The sequence below is a fragment of the Nicotiana sylvestris genome, chromosome 1, assembly GCF_000393655.2.
Source record: "Nicotiana sylvestris chromosome 1, ASM39365v2, whole genome shotgun sequence".
Lineage (NCBI taxonomy): Eukaryota > Viridiplantae > Streptophyta > Magnoliopsida > Solanales > Solanaceae > Nicotiana > Nicotiana sylvestris.
The window spans coordinates 176,551,035-176,567,544 of record NC_091057.1 but is presented as its reverse complement, the minus strand read 5'-3'; the positions used below and the strand labels follow the sequence as shown (position 1 = coordinate 176,567,544).

At 40.6% G+C, this 16,510-nt stretch overlaps 1 protein-coding gene across 1 annotated transcript; it reads right to left on the bottom strand.

Moving 5' to 3' along the window:
• Positions 1-2,288: 2,288 nt before the first annotated feature.
• On the bottom strand, positions 2,289-3,766 carry LOC104232525 (protein IRX15-LIKE-like). The gene has a single exon (XM_009785744.2). It carries the CDS (start codon positions 3,395-3,397, stop codon positions 2,462-2,464), a length of 936 nt encoding a protein of 311 aa, XP_009784046.1. The 5' UTR covers positions 3,398-3,766; the 3' UTR covers positions 2,289-2,461.
• Positions 3,767-16,510: the final 12,744 nt, after the last annotated feature.

Below are 16,510 nucleotides of genomic sequence, written 5' to 3'. Positions count from 1 at the left end.
TTATCGTATAAGAAAAATTATAGGGAAAACTGCATAGAATAGTCGCTCTAAGCAAAATAGCTAGAAAATTAAATATTTTTTTAAATTAATATATAATATACAAAAAATATATATCTTCGATACATAATCAGTGTATATTTTTTGTACATTGGCTAGCAAATATAATATTGAGGAATTTTCAGAAACCACTATTGTTTAGTGGTTGTTAACTTTCTATAGCTACCATATACATAATTACTTTCTATAGCTACTATTTAATTATTAGGGTAGTGTATTCGATGTATTGGCGCAGCTGTATTCATGAATACAACAGTAAAAAGCGCCTAAAAATTAGGGTAATCCAGCTATATGCGCATGTATTGGAGCCATGTATTCATGAATACAGTAGCAAAAAACGCCTAAAATCAGGGTAGTCCAGTTGTACGAGCATGTATACACATATATTCACGCTATTGTATTCATGAATACAGCAGTAAAAAATGCCTAAAATCAGGCAGTTCAGCTGTATGTGCATGTATTCACATGTATTCGCGTTATGTATTCATGAATAATGTAACGGCAATCACCTTAAAAATAGGTATGTCCAGCTATCTAAGAGAGAATAAAAACATAAATAGTATATTTAATGCCTCAATGATAGGATATATACCATAAATATTTATTTTACTATAAAATATAAAATGTAGCTATAAAAAATAATATTTTAAAATAATTTTAATTTATAATAAATAAGATATACATTTGCTATAGAAGATAAATTTTCCTAAAATATTTTGACTGATCGGACAAATGTGTAACTTGTCCATAATGGTACTAATAGCAATGTGATATGTGGACCGTTCGGTTAATTGTTAGGTGGGCCAACAAGCCTTAGAAAAATAGAACAAGTTATGGATTATCACAGGCCCAATACAAATGAAGAAGGGGCCGAATCTTCTTCGTGCAGATTCTTTGTTGTTGATGAAATGACGTGGTAATCCATTTTAAGGGTCAGAGCCAGACTGCAGTGCTTTACCTCACCGACACGTTTACCGCCGTAAAGCCCGTTTTGCGTTTAAGACTTTTGTCACGTGACGCACGTGATCAGCCATAAAAGAAGAATGAGCCCGTGGGCCTGCCTATGTACAACTGTAGGCCCACTGTTATTCTGGACTGACGCCCACGTGAATTCCGCTGACACTTTTATTATCTCACGCACTCTTAGACTTCATTTCCACGCGCGTCGAACAATCTGAATCGGGTTAGAATAACGTTTGCTCCATGCGCGTGGTCAACTTTTGAGAATTTAGAGCTATTAAAACTCAGTTTCAAATATTCGAAATCAATCACCGACGGGTCATCCAATATTCAAACACAAGTGTCCACTCCTGGTTTCGTTTCAAATCATACCAAACTTCAAAATTAGATTTTTGGATTACAATTACAATGTTTTAACTTTTAAATCTAAAAAACTCATAATTTTGCATATTCTATCTTGAAATATTTGGTCAACTTTGTTTTCAACTCCTCAAAAAGAAAGGTGTTTATGATTTGAATCAACTTCTTAAAAAAGGCACAAACTACACTTGTCATGTCCTAATTATGTATTTCATTTGATTTGGACACCATTAATAATTAATATTAAAAAAAAAATTATCATATCTAAATGAAATTCGTTCCGACATGCAAATACGGACCATTTTACCTTTGATACAATAATTAAAGAAATATAAACTCGTAGAAAAAAAATATTCACTAAATTAATTTTAATTAATTATTACCTTAAAATATTGAAATATGTAAATAAAGTAAATTTGAAAAAAATAAAATTAATTCCTTCTTTATTTATATAAATAAATACTTATTTTAAACTAAAATAAAAAATTAAAATGATCACGTGAATCGGAGAGAGTAAAATTTATTTGAATATTGGGGAACAATCCCAAATCCCTTTATAGGATTAACAATAAAAATCCTAAACAACTGACAGTACGATGCGAAATCCAAACATCGAACATATAAGACTTGGTAAAAAATCCTAAATAAAAGGTAAAAAGAGCTTACACATGAGCTACAAATGGGTATATCACAAGAAATTATGTTATGAACAGGTTGAAGCAATTTTTTAGCTAAAACAAGAAAATAATTTTGAGTTGTCACTCATTAGAGAAATTGGAATTATTACTAATAGCAAAATTTTCCAAACCAATTTCGCTCAACAAGAAAATAGCTAGTGTCATTTTCAGCAAAATTCCACAAAGTTCGTTAAATTCATAGTATAACAAATCAAAAGAAGAAGAAAGCTAAAATTTGAAAAGCAATACTTGGGTTCACCAATGCTTTAGGTTCTAAAATATTTCACACTTGGAACCTATGAAATATTACATCACATTACTCATATCTATAAACGTGATATACTAAAAAAAGAAAATAATAATATCTTCTTTGAGATTTTTTTTTCTCAAACACCTGAAGAAGAAGATTATGATGATTTTGAAGGAGATGAAGAAGGATCAAAATTTGAACAAAATTCAAACCTATTAGCCTCCATTTTGTCCACAACAAAATGGCCCAACAATTCCTTCGTTTCTACCAAATTCTCACCGCATAAAAACTCTTCACTGCAAATTCTCTCAACTTCTCTATCAATTTCGTGAACAAACACGTGCGTTTTTGTTGCACTACCTTTTTTGCTCCGAGCAAATACACCGGCGGTGAATATCGCCGTCATCCTTCCCGGCGCCGACGAGGAAAACCCACGTGGCCCATCTATTAAAATCACGTCCCACGCCACATCGTATATGTGATTTGGCAAATCATTTATGCCCAATTTGCAATCAGAAAATAAAAGATTCTGTACGGGCCTACACTCACCTTTGAGCTGCTCTTTTGTATAATCCAACAAATCGTGCAATTCACTTACTTTTGTCGTGAACTGAACATCGTAAGCTTCGATCCCTGGGTGTTTTTCTTCTAATTTAGAGACCAAATAAGCACTTTCATCGACAAAAACTGTGCGCCCGTTGTGGTTGAGGGAATGCCAGAGAAGAGTTTCGTGTGTGAGCCCAAAAACAAGGAAATTACAAGGTTTTTTGCAGCCGCGTAGGACGGCAGCGATTGTGTTCAGCTCCACCGCCGACATGCGAGAAGAGACTGTGGAAGAGTTTACTGAAGCATAGTGAATGAGCGCGTCGAATACGGTTGCCGGTAACGGAGAGTTAACGGCGGATGTGACGGAGCTGGTTTTGGAACTGGGTAATGTTTCCTTAGCGGTGAAGAAAGAAAGTGCAAAAGCGAAAGTGAAAAAGGAAAGGAAAACGAGAAACCAAATGCGAGGAGAAGCAGTAATTACTGTTCCGGATCCTTGTTTGTGAAGAGAAGGGTGAAAAACTATAAGCTTAGCACTATTTGCCTTCATTATCGAGTCTCTGTATTTTTCAGATTTCTGTTTCGGTGATTTCTTCACATGGAAAGAGAGAAGGAGACAGAGAAATTGCGGAGGGATTTGAGAAAAATACCACGACGACACGAGTAACTAGTTTCTGTACTATGAGTCTTTTCTGTGACTGATATTTCTCTACTTTTTTTTGGAGCTTTTCCTTTCTCTCTTTTTCTTTTTAAAAAAAAAATAAAAATTGAATTGAATAATAAGAGAATGATGTGAGATAGAGTGTTGGAATTTGGAAAGCTATATAAAATTGAAAATGGAGTTAATGGGAAGTAAGTAGGGGGAGGGGCAGGGTAAGCTGATAAGCAATTTCAGAGGGATTTCGTTGTTGTTTGGCAAGCAGGCAAGATATACCAGCAATATTATGGCGCTTAAATAAGGAGGGACTTGGAAGGTTTTTTCTTTCATTTAATTCTGTAATTACATAAGTACTTCCTCCTTCGTCTCAAATTATTTATTATGATTCTATCTTAAATTATTTGTCATTTTAAAAATTTAGAATAATATTTTTTTATTTTACCCTTAGTAGTTAGGAATGTCAATGGTTCAATTTGGTTGGTTTTCTTTATAAAATTTATAAGATACCAATTTTTCAATTATTTTATTATATATGTCTAACCAAAATTAAACTTTTCGAAACCGACTCAATCACGTCGGTTTCTCTTCGGTATCAGTACGGTTCGATAACTTTTCCGTATTTTTCAAATGTCATATAATAGTCACTAGTAGAAGTTAAATGTGATAATATACTTACTTTTACAAGACGTATCAAAATTATCTAGACATTTTTAATGTTTAAAGGTTGATGGATTAAGAAAATATGAAAGATGGTTTATTATTTTTAAACTTAATATATAAATATATTTTTAACATATAAATTTATTCGGTACGGTTTGATAATATTTCGGTTTATTTTAGTAAAATAAAAAATATAACTTAATTATCGGTGCAATTATAGATTTATATGAAAATCTACGATTTTATGAAAAGAAACCTAAAAATTGGTTCGGTCCGATACAATTCGGTCGGTTTCATCAATTTTTAAATATCCATTAACACCCTTATTATTAGGAGTAGTAATTGTTTTTGAAGCCTACAAACACCTCACTTAAGGAAGGACGTTATGATTGTTCAAACACCAATAAAATATAAATAAAGATGAAATAGTCAAAAATCTCATCTAATTAATATTTTATTAAGAACATGTAAAAGAGAAACACGAGAAATAATTTGATACGGAAGAAGTATTGGAAGAAAGGAGGGGAAAAAGATAACAAAAAAATCGGTTCACATTTATTGTGTGAATGACTCGTACTAATACCTTGATGGTAATTCTAGGTCTAAATTTGGAAATTCATCAGATAAATTCTATTTTCGAGAATTAACAGAGCAGGAGAAGAATTAAATTTGTTAAGTGTGTTTGGAAATCCATAATAACCTTGTTGTGGGGCGCCTAAATTATAATTACCGTTGGGTTTAAATAAGGTATTTAATACGCAACCTGTATTGGGTCATCGAGTAATTAAATCTTGTTTCAATAACAAAAGGATGCATGTGACTTGTGAGGATATTAAATAGGCAAAACCCGGACCATAATTTATTTCTTTAACGGTAATAATCCTCATGAAATGCTAATCTTTTTGTTAGATGTTCGGATATACTTCATCCCGTACACTTTTACTTGACATGTTTTGATTTTTTTATGCGGTCACACTCCAGATTTCCCATCCTCAGGAATCGTGATGGCGCCTACTAATGTGAGCTAGGCAAGCAAATCCTTAACTGCTTATTTCATTAACAATTACTTCTTTTAACAATTATCAGTGATAACACGAAAGCAACATAACTAAATAATTATGCGAAAGACTTAAATTAAAGAAGACAAAACAATAATGCGAGAATCAACATATGTCTCTACCCAAGAGCTGGTGTCACATTACTCACGAACTTCTAAGAGTACTAAATACAACTGTTTGAAAGAAAATATAAATTGTTTGTCTCGAGTACATGAGATAACAGACTGAAATAAAAGATAGAGGAGACGCCGGGCCTGCAGACGCCTGCAAGGCTACCTCGGTATCTCACTAGACTGAAGGCTGGCTCCCGCGCTACTGCTGTTGTCCAAGATCTGGATCTGTGCAAAAGAGCACAGAGTGTAGCATCAACACAACCGACCCCATGTGCTGGTAAGTGTCTAGCCTAACCCCGGCGAGGTAGTGACGAGGCTAGGACTAGACTCCAGATAAACCTGTGCAGTTATACAATATATGGCGGAAAAATAAACAAGTAATAAGCAGTTAAAGTTGGGGAAGGGAAACATGCTTTGGGGATAGCAGTTAAAAGAAAATAACAGGGAATAATAAGGAAGCTAGCAATATAACTTCTATCATAAATGAAGAAAATGAAGGCAACTTTCACTTTCAGTTTCCTCTTGTTGCAGGCGTGCAACCCGATCCCATTTCCCATATCTCGTGGTAGGCTTACCACCCGCTCCCATTTCATCATTTCTCGTGGTAGGCGTACCACCTGCTCCCATTTCATTATATCTCGTGGTAGGCGTACCACCCGCTCCCATTTCATAATATCTTGTGGTAGGCGCACCACCCGCTCCCATTTCATTACACAATTACAAGAAATTTCGGCAAGGGAACATAAGCGATATAATAAACTCTTGGCGAGGGAACAAAAGCAATATAATAGTTTCCCGGCAAGGGAACAAAGATATCGAAACAATCATCCTGGCAAAGGAGAATCAACTATAACCAATCTTAACTTAGCGTGTACTCAGCCCAAATAATGACAATGCTCAAACATAAATAAGATCTGCGAGAATAGAACAATTCTTTGCGCAATATAGAAGATCATTAATTAAAGCGTCTGAAATGTCATTTAAGGACACAACCACTTTCAATTTAAGACTCACGGTCATGCTCGACACCAACGTATAGATACTCATCACCATGCCTATATGTCGTACTCAACAAGAAGCAAGTAGCAAATATGACTCCACTCCTAATCCCTCAAGTTAAGGTAAGACCAAACACTTACCTCGATGCCTTGAACACCACGCAAGTCTCAATTATAGCTTTACCTCTTGATTCCACCACCAATCCGCTCAAATCTAGTCATAAGTTACTTAATTACATCAATAAATACTAAATGAGTCAACCCCAATGCATAAAAATAAGTTTTACCAGGTTTTACCCAAAAAGGTCAAAAATGTCCCCGGGCCCACGTGGTCGAAACTCGAGGTTCGGACCAAAACCTGGTTACTCATTCCCCCACAAATCCAAATATATGATTTGTTTTGAAATCAGACCTCAAATTGAGGTCCAAATCCCCAATTTTAGAAAACCTAGGTTCTACCCAAAACACTCAATTTCCCCATGAAAATCTTTGATTTGAAGTTGAAATCATGTTAAAAGATGTTAAGAAGTGAAGAAAATGAGTTAGAAATCACTTACCAATCGTTTTGGAGAAGAAAAGTTGTTTAGAAAATCGCCTCTTACGTTTTGGAGTTTTGAAAAGTGTAAAAGTAACTGAAATCCAAGTGAATTTATACCCTTCTAAAACTCCCTGTGCGGACCGCACAAAAAGGACCGCGGCCGTACAGGCCTCCCTGAAGACCTGCAAATCATAGCCCCGTGCGGACCGCACAAAGCTGACCGCGGCCGCACAGCATCCACCGCGGACCGCTCAAAGGCAACCGCGGCCGCACGCGATTTCTCGCGGACTGCGCAAGAGGGTTCAGAGACCTGCAATATTTCCTGAACCTGTAACATCTGATCTTTTTAAGCCTAAGGCATCCCGGAACCTACTCGAAACTCACCCGAGCCCTCGAAACTCTAACCCAAGTATATACACAATCTCAAAAACATTCTACGAACATATTCGTGTAATCGAATCACCAAAATAACATCATGAACATCAAATTAAACCTCAAGATCAATGAAATTTTCAAAAACTTCATCAAGTTCAAATTTAGGAATTCAAGTCCGAAACACATCAAACGACGTCCGATTTTAACCAAACTTTACAGAAACCTCTTAAATCACATATAAGACCTCTGCCGGGCGCCGGAACCAAAATACGGGCTTGATTCCAACACGTTCTAATCAATTTTCATTTCAATTTTCCTTAACAATTTCAGAAAACAATTTTATTCAAAAATTCATTACTCGAGCTTGAGACCTCGGAATCCGATTTCGGGCATACGCCCAAGTCCCATATTTTCCTACAGACCCTCCGAGACCGTCAAATCGCGGGCTCGTTTACCCAAAATCTTGACCGAAGTCAAATTTTATTCATTTTAGTATCAAAACTTAGCATTTTTCATAGAATTTCATATTTAAGCTTTCCGTCTACGCGCCGGACCGCGCATGCAAATCAAAACGACTCTAAATGAGGTTTTTAAGGCCTCGGAAGCACATAATAGGTAAGAAAGCAGGTGATGGCCCTTTGGGTCATCACATTCTCCACCTCTAAAACAATCGTTCGTCCTCGAACGGACAGAAGAAAGAAGTACCTGAGTCGGGGAAAAGGTGAGGATAACGGTCCCGCTTATCGGACTCGAACTCCCAGGTCGATACCTCAGGAGGCTGACCTCTCCACTGAATACGAACAGAAGGGAAACTCTTGGATCTCAACTGACAAACCTGCCGGTCTAGAATAGCTATCGGCTCCTCCTTATTGGACAAGTCCTTGTCCAACTGGCCAGTGCTGAAATCTAACACGTGGGATGAATCGCCGTGATACCTCCGAAGCATGGATACATGAAAAACTGGATGCACGGCTGATAAGCTCGGCGGCAATGCAAGTCTATAGGTCACCTTTCCCACTCGATCAAGAATCTCAAATGGACCAATGAACCTAGGGCTAAGCTTGCCCTTCTTCCCATATCTCATCACGCCCTTCATAGGCGACCCTCGGAGCAACACCCGCTCACCAGCCATAAAAGCCACGTCTCGAACCTTACGATCTGCATAGCTCTTTTGCCTGGACTGAGCTGTACGGAGCCTGTTCTGAATAATCCTAACCTTGCCCAAGGCCTCCTGAACCAGATCCGTACCCAAAAACCGAGCCTCTCCCGGCTCAAATCATCCAACCGGAGATCGACACCTCCTACCATATAAAGCCTCATAGGGAGCCATCTAGATGCTCGACTGGTGGTTGTTGTTGTAGGCAAACTCTGCTAAAGGTAAGAACTGATCCCACGATCCTTCAAAGTTAATGACACAAGCTCGGAGCATATCCTTCAAAATCTGAATAGTCCGCTCGGACTGCCCGTCCGTCTGAGGATGAAATGTTGTACTCAACTCAATCTGAGCACCTAGTTCTCGCTAAACTGCTCTCCAGAAGCGCGAGCTAAACTGCGTACCTTGGTCCAAAATGATGGATATCGGTACCCCATGAAGGCGAACAATCTCCCGGATATAGATCTCAGCTAACCTCTCGGATGAATAGGAGACTGCCACGTGAATGATATGCGCTGACTTGGTCAGCCTATCAACAATGACCCATACTGCGTCAAACTTCCTCCGAGTCTGCGGGAGTCCAACTACGAAGTCCATAGTGATCCACTCCCATTTCCACTCGGGAAGCTCAATCCTCTGAAACAAACTACCAGGTCTTTGATGCTCATACTTAACCTGCTGACAATTTAAACACCGAGCCACATATGCAACAATATCCTTCTTTATTCTACGCCACCAATAATGTTGCCGCAAATCCTGATACATCTTCGCGACGCCCGGATGAATAGAGCATCAAGAGATATGGGCCTCCTCTAAAATCAATTCTCGAAGCCCATACACATTAGGCACACAAATTTGACCCTACAATCTCAAAACTCCATCATCATCTAAGGTGACCTGCTTGGCACCTCTGTGCTGCACCGTGTCTCTAAGGACACACAAATGGGGATCATCATACTGCCGATCACGGATACGCTCCAATAAAGAAGAACGAGCTACCGTGCAAGCTAATACTCGACTAGGCTCAGAAATATCCAACCTCATGAACCGATTGGCCAAGGCCTGAACATCCAAGGCAAGCGGCCTCTCACCGACAGGAATATAAGCAAGACTACCCATACTAGCTGACTTCCTACTCAAAGCATCGGCCACCACATTGGCCTTCCCGGATGATATAAGATAGTGATGTCATAATCCTTCAACAACTCCAACCACCTCCTCTGCCTCAAATTCAACTCCTTTTGCTTGAACAAATACTGAAGACTCTTGTGATCTGTGAACACCTCACATGCCACGCCATACAGGTAATGCCTCCAAATCATCAATGCGTGAACAATGGCTGTCAACTCTAAATCATGAATCGGATAGTTCTTCTCGTGAATCTTCAACTGCCTTAAAGCATAGGCAATGACCTTGCCATCCTGCATCAACACTGCACCAAGCCCAACACGGGAAGCATTACAATAGACTGTGTAAGGCCCTGAACCTATGGGCAAAACCAATACTGGTGTCGTAATCAGAGCTGTCTTGAGCTTCTGAAAGCTCGCCTCACACTCGTCCAACCACCTGAATTGAGCACCCTTCTGGGTCAACCTGGTCATCGGGGCTGCAATAGATGAAAACCCCTTCACGAATCGACGATAGTAACCTGCCAACCCTAAGAAACTCCGAATCTCTGTAGTTGATGCTGGTCTAGGCCAGTTCTTGACTGCCTCAATCTTCTTTGGATCAACCTAAATACCCTCTACTGATACAACATGACCCAGGAATGTCACTAAAATCAACCAGAACTCACACTTCGAGAACTTAGCATATAACTGACTATCCTTCAGAGTCTGAAGAACCACTCTGAGGTGTTGCTCGTGCTCCTCCTGGCTGCGGGAATATATCAGAATATCATCAATAAAGACTACCACGAACAAGTCCAAATAAGGCCTGAATACTCGGTTCATCAACTCCATAAACGCTGTTGGGGCTTTGGTCAACCCGAATGACATAACCAAGAACTCATAATGCCCGTACCGAGTGTGGAAAGCTTTTTTAGGAACATCGAATGCCCTAATCCTCAACTGATGGTAGCCAGATCTCAAGTCAATCTTTGAAAATACCCTGGCACCCTGAAGCTGATCGAACAAATCATCAATCCTCGGCAGTGGATACTTATTCTTGATCGTAACCTTGTTCAATTGTCGGTAATCAATGCACATTCTCATCGAACCATCCTTTTTCTTCACAAACAACATCGGCGCACCCCAAGGCGAAATGCTGGGTCTAATAAAACCCTTCTCAAGCAAATCCTGAAACTGTTCCTTTAACTCTTTCAACTCCGGTGGAGCCATACAATACGGTGGGATAGAAATGGGCTGGGTGCCCGGAGTTAAATCAATGTAAAAGTCGATATTCCTGTCGGGCGGCATACCCGGTAGGTCTGAAGGAAAAACCTCAGGAAACTCCCGAATAATGGGTACAGAATCAATAGAAGGGACCTCCACACTAGAATCGCGAACATAAGCCAAATAGGCCAAACACCCCTTCTCAACCATACGCCGAGCCTCCACATAAGAGATAACACTATGGGTAGAATGACCAGGGTCCCTCTCCACTCTAAACGAGGCATACCCGGTAAAGCTAAAGTCACAATCTTGGAATGGCAATCAAAGATAGCGTGGTACGGGGATAACCAGTCCATCCCCAATATAACATCGAAATCGACCATATCTAAAAGCAACAAATCAACACGAGTCTCAAGACCTCCAATCACTACAATACAAGAACGATAAACTCGATTGACCATGATAGAATCACCCACCGGTGTAGATACAAAAATAGGCATACTCAGCGAACTACTAGGCACGACCAGGTACGATACAAAATAAGTTGACACATACGAATACGTAGACCCCAGATCAAATAACACTAAAGCATCTCTATCACAAACCAGAATAGTACCTGTAATAACTGCATCTGAAGCCTCAGCATCGCGCTTAGCTGGAAGGGTGTAGCATCGGGGCTAGGCCCCACTACCCTGAACTACCTCTCTGGGACGGCCTGCTGCTGGCTGGCCTCCACCTCTGGCGGCCTGAGCTCCACCTCTAGGACCTCTACCTCCACCTCTAGCACCTCTACCCCCACCTCTAACTGGTTGGGCAGTCTGTGGAACACCTGGTGCCTGTACCATAGCACGAAAACCCTGATGCGGAAAACTGCTCGGAGCTCGAGGGCAATACCTAGCAATGTGCCTCATGTCGACACAAGCAAAACAAGCCCTCGGCTGTTGGGGCTGACGACCCTGGAAACTCTGAAGCAGCGGTGCACTATAAGACTGCTGATCAGAATAGTGTGTCTGGGAACCACGACCACCTAGAGTACCATGGGAGACCTGAAGAGCTGACTGAAAGGGCCTAGGAGGATGGCCTCTACCATATGAATCTCTACCCCCAGACGAGGTACCACTGAATCTACCCGAATGACGGGGCCTCTTATCCGGCCCATGACCACCTCCATGTGACAGAACCATCTCAACTCGGCGGGCCACATTGGCCGCCTCCTAAAATGTGATATCACTCCCGGCCTCCTTGGCCATCTGAAGACGAATCGGCTGAATAAAACCACCAATAAACCTCCTCACCCTCTCTCTCTCTCGGTGGGAAGTGTGACAAGAGCATGGGGAGCGAGATCAATGAACCTGGTCTCACACTGGGTGACCATCATGGAACCCTGCTGGAGGCGCTCAAACTGCCTCTGGAAGGCCTCTCTCTGAGTCACGGGGAGAAACTTCTCCAGAAACAACACTGAAAACTGCTCTCATGTCAAAGATGGCGACCCGGCTGGCCCGGCTAAGCAATAATCCCTCCACCAAGTCTTGGAAGATCCGGATAAGCGAAATGTAGCAAAATCGATCCCATTGGTCTCAACAATGCCCATGTTCCTGAGAACCTCGTGGCAGCTGTATAGGAAATCCTGAGGATCCTCAGAAGGAGCTCAGTTGAAAGTAGTAATGAAGATCTTGGTGAATCTATCCAGTCTCCACAAAGCATCGGCGGACATAGCTGCTCCATCGCCGGTCTGAGCCACTACACCCGGCTAAACTGCCACCGCTGGCTGAACCGCTGGAACCTAGGAAGCTACCTGCTCCGAAGTGCGAGTAGCGGGAGTCTGAGCCCCTCCTCTAGCCTGAGAAGTGGCTGGTGCTACTGGAAGCAAACCCGCTCGGGTGACACTCTCTATGAGGCCCACCAATTAGACCAGAGCGTCCTGAAGAACTGGGGTGACAATGAACCCCTCTAGGACCTGAGCTGGGCCCACTGGAACTGTTAGGGCCGGAACCTCCTCCTCGAAATAAACCTGAGGCTCCGCCAATGGTGCTGCTGCTCGAGGCTGAGCTCTGCTCTTACCTCGGCCTCTAGCACGGCCTCAGTCTCACCCCCTGCCCCTAGCGGGAGTTACTGCAGGGGGCTCTGGATGCTAAGCGGTAGATAAGGAAGTGCGTGTTCTCGCCATCTGCGAAGAACAGAGTAGAAGTTCAATTAGCATTTGAGGAATAAATCCGCACGACAAGAAAGAACAAATGTGAGATTTTCCTAACTCTGTAGCCTCTGGGATAAATACAGATGTCTCCGTACCGATCCCTCAGACTCTACTGAGCTTGTCCGTGAGTTGTGAGACCTATGTAACCTAGAGCTCTGATACCAACGTGTCACGACCCGGATTTCCCACCCTCGGGAGTCGTGATGACGCCTACTAATGTGAGCTAGGCAAGCCAATCCTTAACTGCTTAATTCATTAACAATTACTTCTTTTAACAATTATCAGTGATAACATGAAAGCAACAGAACTAAATAATTATGCAGAAGACTTAAATTAAAGAAGACAAAACAATAATGCGAGAATCAACATATGTCTCTACCCAAGAGCTGGTGTCACATTACTCACGAACTTCTAAGAGTACTAAATACAACCATTTGAAAGAAAATATAAACTGTTTGTCTCGAATACATGAGATAACAGACTGAAATAAAAGACAAAGGAGACGTCAGGCCTGCGGACGCCTGCAAGGCTACCTCTGTATCTTACTGGACTGAAGGCTGGCTCCCGCGCTACTGCTGTTGTCCAAGATCTGGATCTGTGCAAAAGAGCACAGAGTGTAGCATCAGCACAACCGACCCCATGTGCTGGTAAGTGTCTAGCCTAACCTCGGCGAGGTAGTGACGAGACTAGGACTAGACTCCAGATAAACCTGTGCAGTTATACAATATATAGCGAAAAAGTAAACAAGTAATAAGCAGTTAAAGTTGGGGAAGGGAAACATGCTTCGGAGATAGCAGTTAAAATAAAATAACAGGGAATAATAAGGAAGCTAGCAATATAACTTCTATCACAGATGAAGAAAATAAAGGCAACTTTCACTTTCAGTTTTCTCTTGTTGAAGGCATGCAACCCGATCCCATTTCTCATATCTCGTGGTAGGCTTACCACCCGCTCCCATTTCATCATTTCTCGTGGTAGGCGTACCACCCGCTCCCATTTCATTATATCTCGTGGTAGGCGTGCCACCCGCTCCCATTTCATAATATCTTGTGGTAGGCGTACCACCCGCTCGCATTTCATAACATCTTGTGGTAGGTGTACCACCCGCTCCCATCTCATAACATCTTGTGGTAGGTGTACCACCCGCTCCCATTTCATAATATCTTGTGGTAGGCGTATCACCCGCTCCCATTTCATAATATCTTGTGGTAGGCGTACCACCCGCTCCTATTTCATTACACAATTACAAGAAATCCCGGCAAGGGAACATAAGCGATATAATAAACTCCTGGCGAGGGAACTAAAACAAAATATTAGTTTCCCGGCAAGGGAACAAAGATATCGAAATAATCATCCCGGCAAGGGAGAATCAGCTATAACCAATCTTAACTTAGCTTGTACTCAGCCCAAATAATGACAATGCTCAAACATAAATAAGATCTGCGAGGATAGAATAATTCTTTGCGCAATATAGAAGATCATTAATTAAAGCATATGAAATGTCATTTAAGGACACAACCATTTTCAATTTAAGACTCACGGTCATGCTCGACACCAACGTATAGATACTCGTCACCATGCTTATACGTCGTACTCAACAAGAAGCAAGTAGCAAATATGACTTCACTCTTAATCGTTCAAGCTAAGGTTAGACCAAACACTTACCCCGATGCCTTGAACACCACTCAAGTCTCAATTATAGCTTTACCTCTTGATTCCACCACCAATCCGTTCGAATCTAGTCATAAGTTACTTAATTACTTAATAAATGCTAAATGAGTCAACCCGATGCATGAAAATAAGTTTTACCAGGTTTTACCCAAAAAGGTCAAAAATGCCCCCGGGCCCACGTGGTCGAAACTCGAAGTTCTAACCAAAACTCGATTACCCATTCCCCCACAAATCCAAATATATGGTTTGTTTTGAAATCGGACCTCAAATTGAAGTCCAAATGCCTAATTTTAGAAAACCTAGGTTCTACCCAAAACACCTAATTTCCCCATGAAAATCTTTGATTTGAAGTTGAAATCATGTTAAAAGATGTTAAGAAGTGAAGAAAATGAGTTAGAAATCACTTACCAATCGTTTTGGAGAAGAAAAGTTGTTTAGAAAATCGCCTCTTACGTTTTGGGGTTTTGAAAAGTGTAAAAATAACTGAAATCCACGTGAATTTATACCCCTCTGAAACTCCATGTGCGATTCACACAAAAAGGACCGCGGCCGCACAGGTCTCTCTGAAGACCTGCAGATCATAACCCCGTGCGGACCGTACAAAGCCGACCGCGGCCGCACAACATCCACCGCAGATCGCTCAAAGGCGACCACGGCCGCACGCGATTTCTCGCGGACCGCGCAAGAGGGTTCAGAGACCTGCAATATTTTCTGAACCTGCAACATGTGATCTTTTTAAGCCTAAGGCATCCGGAACCTACTCGAAACTCAACCGAGCCCTCGAAACTCTAACCTAAGTATATACACAACCTCAAAAATATTCTACGAACATATTCGTGTAATCAAATCGCCAAAATAACATAAAGAACATCGAATTAAACTTCAAGATCAATGAAATTTTCAAAAACTTCATCAAGTTCAAATTTAGGAATTCAAGTCCGAAACACGTCAAACGACGTTCGATTTTAACCAAACTTTACAGAAACCTCTTAAATCACATATAAGGCCTGTGCTGGTCGCCAGAACCAAAATACGGGTCCGATACCAACACGTTCTAATCAATTTTCATTAACAATTTCAGAAAACAATTTTACTCAAAAATTTATTTCTCGGGCCTGGGACTTCGGAATCCGATTCCGGGCATACGCCCAAGTCCCATATTTTCCTACGGACCCTCCGAGACCGTCAAATCGCGGGTCCAGGTCCGTTTACCCAAAATGTTGACCGAAGCCAAATTATATTCATTTTAATATCAAAACTTAGCATTTTTCACAGAATTTCATATTTAAGCTTTTCGGCTACACGCCCGAATTGCGCACGCAAATCGAAGCGACTCTAACTGAGGTTTTCAAGGCCTCGGAAGCACATAATGGGTAAGAAAACAGGTGATGGCCCTTTGGGGCATCACACATGCCCCTTAAGAAATAATAAATGAAGTGCATAATTTACCATGAGACCCATATTAATTGATGAATATTTATTGGATTTAAAAAAATGATTTGAAATGAGTAATAAATATTGTGGATATAACTGAATATTTTTTTTGTCTTCTTTTAATATACGTAAAGTGACAAGTAAAAATATATCTATTTTTAGTATACATATCAAGTAAAAGTGAATGGAGGGAGTATTTAAATAAGCTGGGGAAAATATCTCTAGTTCATTTGTCCTAAAATATTCTCATCAGTTTACATTTGACTGTTTCTTAACATAGACTAATTCACATTTCAATAAAACGTGTGCATATTTTACTAACTGAATGTAATTTTTCTCATTTCACAATCGTACAATAAAAATTTTGGTCATATGTCACCTTTTCTTTTAACTCTTGAAAAGAGAAAAAAAAAACAACAATTGTGGAATGGAGAGATCATAATTTAAACGAGGGAACTAATTCAAATCAAGGTACACT

What these genes read in the sequence shown, in the direction of transcription:
- LOC104232525 (XM_009785744.2), bottom strand. Translation starts at nt 3,397, where the DNA reads ATGAAGGCAAATAGTGCTAAGCTTATAGTTTTTCACCCTTCTCTTCAC.